Source organism: Haemaphysalis longicornis, unplaced genomic scaffold, assembly GCF_048455015.1.
Source record: "Haemaphysalis longicornis isolate Haplotype H1 unplaced genomic scaffold, Haemaphysalis longicornis Haplotype H1 scaffold_10, whole genome shotgun sequence".
NCBI lineage: Eukaryota > Metazoa > Arthropoda > Arachnida > Ixodida > Ixodidae > Haemaphysalis > Haemaphysalis longicornis.
The window spans coordinates 97,358,859-97,370,874 of NW_027526204.1; the positions used below are offsets into that span (position 1 = coordinate 97,358,859).

Genomic DNA, 12,016 nt, shown 5'->3' on the forward strand with positions numbered 1-12,016 from the left:
GGCTCGAAGCGTTTCAGGAATGACCTCCTGAGAAACCCGCAGGATGCTAACCAACACGGATGTAATTTCAATGTTTGCGTTCTCAAAGCAAAGAGAGAGAGAGAGAGAGAGAGAGAGAGAGAGAGAGAGAGAGAGAGAGAAGAAACGTGACAGCCTGCAACAGCTTCCCTGCCGGTGCCGCACTCCTTGACTGCTTTTTCGATGCATAATGCGTATTTACGAAGTCGGCTGCAAATGTGGGCAACAGAGAAAGGTTCACAGATCACTCGTCGCTCATTTTGCTGCGCTTAAAGCTGAATATAAAATGATCGCCAAGCCGAGAAAGCCACTCACACGCTACGTACCAAGCAATCGCGCGACCGCCATCCCCGAAGATGGCGTCGCGTGCTTGTTTCATTTTTCTTCCGGTTGATGGCGGCACTTTTGCATAGGGTCTATAGGAGTGTCCTGGTAAATGTCGGTATTTTTCCGACATCGAAATCAATTGCAGTTTTTTAATTTATTTTTATTGAAACCAGTGCTCCATTTTTAAACAAGTGCCCCCTTTTAAAGAAACCCTGCAACACATTTTTCAGCTTTTTTTTTAAATCTTAAATGCTTGCAGAACGTCGTAACGCAACACACCTAGTAATTAAATTATTGGGTCGCAAAGTACCTCAGCCAGAAATTACGACTCTATGACCATCAGATAACTTGGAAACTCGTCGAAATATGTTTCTCTCTTTTCCGGTCTTGACGTTCTACGACTGCTCGAATTACGTCATTAAGGCCATGTTGCGGCTGTTAGCTGGTTTTACTTCAGTTGCAGGAATGAACGCTTTTCGATGGCAACTTTAAAAATAAAGCCACAAAAACAAAGCAGAAACGCAATGCGTATCTGGTGCGAAGAGCAAATCACGCAGTGCCGCTACGTGCTGGCGGAAACAATAGCCTTCGCAGTGCTTCCAGACGCGAAGGAAAGAGTGATGGCGCTAATAGAAAGTGCTGCAGGGTCCCTTTAACAAGTTGCCGGGACCGGGACAGTTACGGTAGTCGACACACCCCGAAAACGCTTTTTTATTACCCTGCTTTTTGGATTTTGCTAAAAGAAACGTTATGACCGAAAAGGTGAACTTTGTGGCACGTCTTCCGCATAGGCGTAGCTGTGCTGCGCTTATTCCATAAAACAACGACAATAAAAAGAATATTAAAAGCATTGATTTCGCTCTACAAGGATGTCAAATGTTGAAACGTACAAGGTTTGGCTGCGTAATGCGAACAGACACTTTTTATCAAAGCACGAAGCCAGAAAACCAGTGACATATTAGGGGAGCACACGGACGGAAACGCGTCCGTGTGCTCGAACGCGTGATTTCGGCCGCTTATAACTTCGGTATCAACAAATTGATGCAACATGTCTCCCAGCAGGGTTGTCAACCTTCTGCAGGAGTCTCTTCTCCCTAAGTTTGAAGAAACTCGAGAGGGGGTTTTTTACTTTGATTAGTAATTAACGCATTTTTAGAAAAAGCAGAGCAGTCAATCTTTTTTTTTTGCGTAGACGTGTATTTTTTCGAGACAAGTGACATTTTACAGATATGTTTGCAGATATCTGGTTGACATTGCCTACCACTTACATGTCGGTCACAATTACAGATACGGAGATAGGGGGCGCCAAACTTAGTGACAATCAGAAACATTAGCAAAATTAACAAAACAGCAGCAATTTCTAACAGCAGAACTCTTAAATGTTTTTAAAAAAGCTCTTAAGAAGCTCTTAAATAAGCTCATAAAATAGCTTACAAAAGAGAGCTTTTAAAAAGAGCTCTTACAAGAAGATCTCTTAAAAAAGACGATGTATTTTTAACAGCAGACCTCTTAAAAATCTAGCGTCCAGCGCCTAAGATGATTTCACAATTGTTTCTAATTTTTTTGTTCATGGCAGCAAACAAAATTTGTTTTGACCTGTTCGTCATACGGGTGTAGTTTATGTTTCCAAACATATTTTGGTCGGAAAGATCAAGGCTTGCCGTGCGCGAAGACCGAAGGTGTGTGAATGTTGTGAAGAGGGAACATTATCATTTAAAAGCTACCGTTTTCTGGCCATACCACCAAGTGGGTATGTTCCACAGAGAAAGGAACAACACGTCTTGTTTTACAGCCGATACTGCTGAGATATCTCAGTGGTAGTGCACTGCGCTGGTGCTGTCAGACCGACGTTCAAATTTATTCAAAATACACAGGTGTTCGTTTTACTCTTTAAACATTGGCACAATTTTAGCAGCAGAACTGTTAAAAATATAGCGTCTAGCGCCAGACACGATTTCAAAAATTTTTTTGTAGTTTTTGTGTTCACGGCAGAATGCAAAATTTGTTTTGAGTTGTTTGTCGTATTTGTGTAGTTTGTGTTTTCAAACAAATTTTACTGGGAACAATCGAACTTTCTCGTGCGCAAAGCCCCAAAGTTTTGAAAAAAACTGCAGTCGTCGAAAAGCGCGCGCGTCACCAGCGTCACATAACTCACAAAAATATGGGAAAAAACGAAATATGCGCGTCTCCACGCATGTTCTGCGGCCTTTTAAAGGCCTTAATATCCCATTTTTCAAAAAAGTTCGTTGTTTTTGTCCGGAAAGAAATCAAACTATGCTTGCACCATAGAGTTTCATACAGTGATTTCTTGTATGAAACTCTATGGCTCACACAACAGTGCAAGCCTGATGTCACAGCAGAACTCTGTTCGACTCGGTTGTGCTTTCTGGGAAAGGAGAAAAAAATAAATGCACTGGGGATATTTTCGAGCTCTGCAGGGAGCTCACCTGCATACACACAGTTCCGGGGAAAGAAAGTAGACGAGGAGCTGAAGGATAACGTAGAGTATGCAAAAAACCACACCGATTCTCAGCAGGACGCCATGTTTATTCTCTCCCTCAACAGGCTGTGCCCTTATTCTTTCTTCGTTTCAAGTCGGCACACGTCCTCATAGCTTTAGTGGCGGATTGCCATTAACCGCACTCGCAACTTCTGCTTGCGAAGCATCGTTCCTCTGCAGAATAAAGTTTCATCTCTCTCTCTCTCTACAAGTATTAGAAAGACATAGAAAGATATAAAGAGAGGAGAAATATTAAGAGATATGGCTGTAAGTCCTTGCACATGAGTCAGTCACTGCAGTGAGGGCTACAGCCGCTGCGTGAGGCCGGCAGTATCCAGGCACGGCCGCTCGATGGAAACTAGGTCCGGCCTGCCCATTCACTCGCCGCCAATGGGCAGGCGCGTGACAGCGGAGTTGTCAGTTGCCGCCGCTACTTTCGGCGGGGGCGCCACACATCGGTGATGGCTCCCGCGGCCCTCGCTTCGGAGCGCCTACGGAATATCGACGATCATCACCCCTTTAAACGTCGTTTACTCGCGTTCTAACACACGTATCTGGAAAATAATGACACCACAATTTACGGCAAAGATATATCTTCAATGCCTAAGAATTTCATCTGTTTGATGACGGTAATTCTTGTTCGCGGTTTAAAAAGACGAGTGCGATGCGGCCGCTCCCGCAACCCAGTTCCCGCGATGTTCGGGAATATGACTGTGCAGCATGTTACAATGCTAATTCGCTTTAAACACAGCAGCGCGTTTGTGTTGGAATATAAAACTCCATTACTGCTCCCATGCACCATGCTAACTGAAGGACAATTCTAAAGCGGCCGTGTTTTAACCTTGCCAAACACAGGCTCAGCAGCCCCAGGGCAGTCTCATGTTTGAATTCAGGCACGGTAATTTTAATCCCAGCCAAATGTCCCCAAATGCTGAGAAATTGCAGAAGGTCACATTTATTAGTAAACCGGATATTTACTCGTTAAACAGGGACATAAAATGCTTAGATGCGCTGTGTACGATGCGCGGCGTACGTAGATGCGCTGCTTTGCCTGAGGGAAACACCTGTGTACTATCGGTAATGTGTTTGTGGTTTGCTTTCTTCTTTCCGTATTTCGTTTGAATCGTCTTTTGATTTAGCATGTGCGGTCGAGTTTCCCGTATGTGTGAAATCTTACCTGTGAAGTTTGATAGGCCGCTTGCGTGGATATTAATAGATTTAATAAGAACTTCTTGGCAGTGATAACTTGTGTATTTTTGCGTGATTCTATGTTGTATAGCATTTACGCTGCTTGTCATTTTTCATTATGAACAGAACCGAATTAGCTCAGCTTCCAGTTTTAATAATCTGTACATGTTAACTTCGGGAGGGTGGAATCGGAATTAACGCGGGCAAGCAACACGGTTGGAAGGATGAATGCGGCTTGCAGCATCGCGCGTCGGCGACGGGCGAGGGCATGGAAGCGAAGTTTGCGGTTGTCGCTTGTACTCGCGGTGGGGTGCCACGTATCGGCGCAGACTCCGGCTTGGGCGCGAAGAGCAGCAGCGGCGGGAATGTTGAAGCACGCGTGAGCGCTTTGAGCTATTCGTTTCGCCGAATTCCGCGCACTGCTCGTGCAATATATCGTACGAGTGTGCTCCTCGTTATGAAATGCCCAAAACTGCTGCGTGCCGCGCTGCAAGTCGAATTCCTCGAAAACCCCGGGCGTCTGCTGCCACGAGTTCCCTCCAAAGAACGACTCCGAGACGCCTGGCTGCACAACATCTCCCGTCAAGGGATCAACAAGGGCAGCCAACGGAAGCCAAGCTCCAGATCGGTCGTTTGCTCGCTGCACTTCAAAGAGGATGACTACACGGTGGGATTGTAGGGCAAGTTGCTCCCAACAGCTGTGTCGACAAGATTTCCGCCGTACCCAACGTACGTGCTGCCGGAAAGCCCGAAAAGGAGGAGGGCGCTTGTTCGGCCGCTGCTCGAGGCGTGTTCGTCGGCATCTCAAGTACGCAATCAAGGGCAAGTGAGCACAATGGTTGCAGAACATGGAACGATTGAGCGTTCAATTCTGGGCCTAACGGATAATGAAGAAAGAGGTCAACCGCACTCACCGAAAGAGGTTAGACCCAATCCTGTACTCTCTCACGGACATGCAATCATGCGGCCAACGTAATTTTGAGACTCGAGAATGCCAGACTTCGTTCGATCTGACAGGCTTTTTCGATAACACCAAGAGAAATGCCCGCTGCCTTAATATGAAAGAAAACAGACTAAACGAAAAACTACAAAAACTGCAAAAACGCTGCGACGAATTTCGTGAACAAGTGAAGAGAGAGAGAGAGAAACAACATTTATTCATGCCTGCGAAAACGCGGTGGGTTACCTACTGGCGCTACTCGCCGGACCCCGTGCAAGGGGTGGTGGAAAGTCGCACTTTCGGCCGCTGGCGTTCGATGGCCGCGAGCGCGAGCTCGGCAGCCATCTTTTGGAGTTCGTAGTTGACGCTGGTGACCGCGTCCCTCACGCTTGGTGGGAGCGGATCATCGTCCTCCTCCGTTGTTGTTGTCGGTGGTTGATTGAGGCAACCCCACAGCATGTGCTGCATGGTCGCACGAGCGCTCCCGCACAGCGCACACTCGTCCGTTGGGTGTAGTTCGGGGCACACGTGCTTGGCGACCACGGGCGTCCATATCGCCCGCGTTTGGAGCTGTCGCACGAGCACAAGTTCGAGGGGAATCGCGCTGTACAGGCAGTTCGACACTGCGGACAAATTTGTAAGCTCCTTTCAAACACCGTATTCCCACACCTCGCAGACTGTCCGCTGATGTGGTGCGCCAGCAACAGGGACCCGTACCCTGTCATGAGCTTTGCGAAATGTTCTTAAAAAAGCTATTGAGGCTGCTTCTTGCCACCTGGGCTGACGACGTTAATAGCTCTTTAGAGAATCTACTGAAGCTTTCAGGAAAACATTTCTCGCCAAAAGTTTTCCGCTTGTAAAGCTGATTGCTGGTGAACCATAGGCGAAGATGAATTGCATATTTTCTCACAAACCCAGTAAATCCCTCTTTAAATGTTGTATTAAATTTACCTTTGATGTCACATGGATTTAATACAGTTTAATTTATTTTCCAACTGTATATTACGTTGTGCAACTAGTGTAAATCAAAGAACGACTGCCGAAGTTTTACAGCATTCTACTGCATCCTGTACTCATTTCCGTGTTCTGGTTCCCATGTAAATGGTGTTCTGGTTGCAATAAATCAGTTCATAGTTGCGTTCGATCTGTCCATTTCATTCGTGTGTCTTCCATAATTTTGTGTACCCGGTAACCTAACGCGCCGTCGAACAATATTTCCAAAGCAAATGGACCAATGGATTCTAAAAGGTATTAGATTATTCCAGTTCTCTTTGAAAACACAGTTAAAGCAAGGTGTGAAAATATCCAGTCACATTTGTCAAACGCGCATTGAGAAATGGGCGTGTACGACACAGCACGAAACGTTCATGTAATTTTTACGTACGCTCAAGTTGTAAGCTGTTTTGTAATAAACAAATGCGGTTGCTCAGACTAGCTTGCCATGCCAAATATTATTCCTGAAAGCCTTGGGAAAGTCTTTAGAAAGAAATCCGCCTATTGCGCTCGACGTTAGCAATACGCCACCTGCTAACGTCGCATGCGGCGCGCTAAAAGGAAAACAAATGTAGCGCTGTGCCTACTTCTGAAATACTAGTTAGTCCGTGACGCCTATATTGTGAGTTTCCGCCTCACTTATCACCGCGTAATATTATAAATTATAAGGATGCTGACTTCGGCCGTCGGGGCAGTCATGAACAACTTACACCGTATTGAAACCGTGACCGCAGCCGGCAGCTGCCGCTCATCTTTCACCGATGATTAGCGCCACGACTGACGCTGCGGCGGAAAGGGAAACTAACGCCGTCACCGGCGGAGAGGCGCGTTCGGCAGGCCGGACCTAGTTTCCATCGAGCGGCCGTGACCTAGTTTCCATCGAGCGGCCGTGATCCAGGCCATCAAGCGGCCGTGATCCAGGTAATGGAGCCGATGTACGAAGACTTGCCGTTGGGTTGCCGCAGGCCCCTTCGGGGAAAGATGATCCTCCATGCCGGCGCTGAGAAGGCCTTGAAGCTGTAGCGCTCGGTGGAGCTCTGCTATGGGCGCCATTTGGTGGGGGCAGAACCAGAATAGGTGATCCAGTGTCTCTGGTTACTATCAATCCGCCCTTGTACGGGAGTCCTTGCACCCGTGTCGGTGCAGGCGCTCCGCCACATTGCAGCAGTCGAGCCACATGCGTAGCAACAGGCAGCGGGCTTCATACTGATGCGTGGAGGCAGCGGCCACGGGGCTAGGCCATTCACCACCCAAGGGTAGGGTGCATCGTCTGCACAATGCGGACCAGGACAGTGCAGGCCTCGACGAAGGCGGTGACTTCCCGGGAGACTGGGGTGCCCTCCTGGTGGGCCTCCCTGGCTCAGGCGTCGGCGTCCTCCTTGCCTCGGATGCCACTGTGGCCCGGCAGCCAGTGGAGCCACAGGTTGCAGCCTCGGGAAGCCACCGTATGCAGCTTGGCGGCAAGGAAGCGCTTCGGGTAGCCGCTGCTGTTGGTGGGCTTGTCGGCCACTTGCAGCCGCAGCAAGGTAGGCCTCGAGTTCATGAGGATGACCGCCCCTGGGTGGCCCTGGGGCAGGCAGCTCTAGTTGGCTACAAGCTCAGGCAGCACGCATGGACCCACCGTCTTGCCCATTCTGTGCTTGACGGAGCCGTCCGTGAAGAGATGCAGGAGGTCGCTCAGCTCGTCCTGCAGCAGGGAGGCCGCGTTTTGGCGAATGGCCTGGTGCGGTGCGGTCCGCGTGTTGCGGACCCCGCGGGGGATCGTGGTGATGCGCATGGCCTGGACTGTGGCGGGTGGTGGCGGCTCCAGGTGGGGTCGGTTCGGCATTTCGATGCTCCCCTCGAAGATAGTGAGCAGTGCTCCCACGTGAGATCGGCAGACTACAGAACACTGCAAGAGGGCAGCCCCATCACGTGCGGTGAGCAGGCGCTGGATGTCTCGCAGCCCCGTCTGCAAGGCCCGCATCTCGATGGGCCAGGTGCTCACCTCGGTGTACGTTCGCGCCACGGGGGACGCGGAGGGGAGGCCCGGGGGTGCGGCGCTGGTCCATCTCCATCCTTCCAGCGTCTAGGCTCTGGGCCGACGAGAAGAAGTGTGTACAGCACAGCTGAGGAAGCCAAACCGTAGAACACGCACTTCGCCACCTGGTGTGAGCAGCCGTTGCCTCGAGCCAGAAAGTGCCGCACCCCTTGTAGCACCCGTGCACTGCGTTGCCGGAGAGCCTCGACGGCCGGCAGCCATGTGAGCGGGCACTCAATGAGCTGCCCCAGGTACTTCACGGTCAGCCGCAGGGAAGAGGCCGTCCGTGGAGTGTTCTGGGTGGTGTGGCCCGTCGAGCCCTGTAGCCTCTCGGGCGCAGCAAAAGGGCCTGCGTTTTGGCCTCCGAGAGGTGTAGGCCACGGATCTCTAGGAAGGCTACAACTGCTATCAGAGCCTCCTGGAGGCATGCCTTGACTGTGTGGCAATCTGCGGTGGTGCCATGGATCCAGAACGCCACGTCTTCAGCGTGCACCACCACCTCCACTGGGTGTCGCAAGCCGGGAGGGATACAGTCGGAAAGAGCAGGCCGCACCAATCTGAATAGGAACGGGCCCAGCACGCTCCCTTTGGGGCACCCCAGAGCGGACGTCTCGAGGACTGCTGGTCGCCCGGCCGACCTTCACCCGCAAGGTCCGGTCACGCAGGAACGCCCGGATGTAGCTTCCGGGGTGTTCGTCTTACAAAGCTAAACTTAGCGACCGCCAGTTAAGTCACTCAGAACTATTTACCCTGTGTATATTAGCGCTCGTCAGCAGAAGACCATATAGGTGCTTTATTTGTACAGTGCCCTCTTCAGGCTTCGTAAAATTCATCGTCAGCAGCCCCAAAGTCTCCGTCGAGCGCTCCCTCACCCTTGAAGACCTGCACTACTTCTTATTGTTACTGTTCTTCAGGGCGAGTGCATTCTCGCCTGGTAGCGCGACACGCTTCCTGATTAGTCGCCTCTCCTCCGGGCGTCATCAACCTCTTTGGTCGCCCCATCTCCTGAGTGCGCGGCACAAAGTCGGGCAGAGTTCTGCCGCCAGCGACTCCACGGCGCCTCCTAGTTTTATCAGCGCAGGTGGTTGCCCCCGATTGACGTCATGAGCAGACGGGAGCCGTTTTGTCGGCGATGCTGTTTGCTAAAATGCTGACTGGCCCGTGCGCTCGGAATTTTTTTTGTTCTTTCTACGTGCGCCTCGCGGGGCGCAAGCCCACGCGGAAGCATGGATGATGCCGGGCGCTCATCACGAGACGCACGCTCACGCGCGCTAGGTATTTCCTTGGTATTTCTTCTGTTGACGGAGAGAGAGAGAGAGAAATGAACTTTATTGAAAATGTCCTGCGGAGGTGGTTGGGGAACCACGCAGGGTCGCCCGCCACCCGACTTTGTTTATGGCGTCTTCGTGATGTTGCCTCCCCAGCCTACGCTGGACCAGCCCGCAGATGGCCGTTGGGGACGTGTCCTCGACCACCCGCAGGCTCAGTCTCTCGCGCTTGCCGGGAGAGAGCCACCTCGAGCCGCTGGACTGCCAGTAGCTGACTTGCTAGTTCGTGTGAATGCACTGCTCTTTCTATGTCTTCTGGCAGCCGTCCAGGGAATGCTGCCGCTTCTGTGGGGTGTAGTTCACAGTTCCACAAGATGTGGGTCAGGGTCGCCTTAGAGTTTTTGCACACACTGACGGCGCAACCAAGAGCTTAAACAGCTCGGTGGTTAAAAATGTGCAAGCTTTAAAGAGTAAAAATTAAAAATTAGAGTCGTTCCACTCAATGTGAAATCTGTGTCGGAAGTGCCGATCAGTGATTCGCCAAAATGGGCTGTAGCGCCGTTATCCGCTCACTGCTACCACCCAATGCATTAAAATTTCCCGCCTTCGCAGTGCTTGTGCGCCCCCTGCCTGAAACTGCACAAGCGGGAGTTCTGTTCTTTATGTGTTTGCTTGTTCTCTCGCACGCGCCGGCGTTGCACTGCCACTTTTTTTCGCTTACTATCCTAAAAATAAACCCAACGAGCGTTCCTAACGTAATGAACGCGGGCGCTGCTTGTAAATTACGTATAGTTTGTATCAAATGTACCTACAGTTTTCTTTTCGCTAAAAAACTGGAAGATGCACGACACGCGCAGGCGGTTCATAAGTTTCGAACGCTTATGACTATATAAACCACTTGGCTTTCGAATACTCTGGGTTACCCCGCGACAATGGAACACCGTGTGGCTCTACTTGGGTCCACCGAGCGAGGCGAGCTACGACGACAAGGCGAGCCCCTAAAGTACTCTGCACTTAAAAACACCTGTATTTTTATGGGATACTACCGCAGTGAGCTACCATTGATATATGTCAGCAGCAGCATCAGCGGTAGAGCAAAGGGCGCTGTTGTTTCTTTCTTCGTGGCACATAGCCACTTGGGGGAATGGCCAGAAAACGGTAGCATTTAGGTCATAATGCTCCCGCTTCGCAACATTCACAAAACTGTGAACTTCGAATGTAAACGTTTCACAGTAAATCGAGCCTCGTAACAACTGAACGTGATGGAACATTATGAGAACGGGTGCACAGCAGCCGCACATGTCCTTCATTCCAGGGAAGGAGTGGCGTGTACCCTTGTGGCCGTTGTACAGGCCGTAAGACGACAAAACGGAACCGAACAAAGAAGCCCAACATAGTGTTGCAGAAATGAAGCCGATCGAAGTAATTCACCCAAAAAACAAAAAAAAAAGAAAATTGAATATTTGATTGAAATCACAATGTAGCAGTAAAGAGGTTATAAATAAGCATCGCAAGGCTTTCACTTTCCACTTCAACAGACTTAAATCCCCCGAAGAGTCCTTCTCTCCAACGGTGCCTCGGAAGAACAAGACACAGCTACTCGGTCAATCTTCCGTAATTAGCTTCGTTTGATTTCACCTTGCGGTGCCGCGAGCGCACGTGGCTGTAACCTCCCGAAGAAGAAGAAGAAGTAGAAGAAGCGCAAAAGCAAACGACAAAGCAGGCTTAATGCCCTCCCTTCGCCAACTTCTACTGTTCTCTTACGGCATCCTGATGGCCACCCTATCGTCCAGGTTCCATCTGGCGGATGCGCAGGGTCTCAACTCGTCCATGGACTCGGAGTGCCGGTACAGCTGCCCGGGTCCCCTGAAGCCGAGGCCTCGGGCCTCGCACAGGCGTACGGCCAACGGCTGTGGCACGAACGAGGTCCACCTCACCGTCGCCGCGCTTCCTCACCCAGACATCGAGGCGTGCTGCAACGAGGTCGACCTCTGCTACGACACCTGTCTCGCGGACAAGGCTCGCTGCGACGCCGACTTCCAGGAGTGCCTGGAGCGCGTCTGCCACACCAAGGCGGCGGCCAGGGACTGGTGCGAGTACACGACGCAGCTGTTCGCCACGATGATGCGTAAACTGGGCTGCGAGTTTTTCCTCGAATCACAGAGAGACGCCTGCTTGTGCAAACGCGCGGATGAACTTTGAGCCCCGTCGTCGTCGACCTCTTGACCCCACAGCTTGTTTATGGGTGTCACGCGTTATGTTGTAGTTCTACTTATTTTAATTTGATAAGGAATAATGTCGCACCCGAACTGAAGCGTCCAGAGATCTCTGCGGCACGAGCCGGACTGCATGTCTTAAACGTGACGCGGCAATACTCACGCAATTGATTTTTCAGCAGTACCACTCGCGTAAGCATAAAAATAAAGTAGCAACGTTCGCCTCGGTTTTATTGGTCTCTGAATCAGGTTTCCTTAATGAGATGCGTGAACGTATTACCGGTGCTGGAAAGAAATTGTTAATGATATGGCAAATGTTCATAAAGTGTTCAATACTGTGTGTACTCCTTAAAATTCAAGGACGTTCGAGCTGTTCAGAAACGTTGCAGGTAAACTCGAATTGAGCCTTTTTGATGTACTTCCCGGCTCGCGCGGTGTCGATGAACCACGCAGAAACATCTACCAGGGAGGATCAGTGGCGAAGCCTTTGATCTGCCTTAATAAAAAAAAATGGTTGCGGCTAAGCTCAGCTAACCTTGGATAGGT

At 50.5% G+C, this 12,016-nt stretch overlaps 1 protein-coding gene across 1 annotated transcript; it reads left to right on the forward strand.

Annotated features, from left to right (window-relative positions):
• The first annotated feature begins 10,982 nt into the window (after positions 1 to 10,982).
• Positions 10,983 to 11,688, forward strand: LOC144159954 (group XIIA secretory phospholipase A2-like). The gene has a single exon (XM_077691597.1). It carries the CDS (start codon positions 10,983 to 10,985, stop codon positions 11,454 to 11,456), a length of 474 nt encoding a protein of 157 aa, XP_077547723.1. The 3' UTR covers positions 11,457 to 11,688.
• The last annotated feature ends 328 nt before the right edge of the window (positions 11,689 to 12,016 follow it).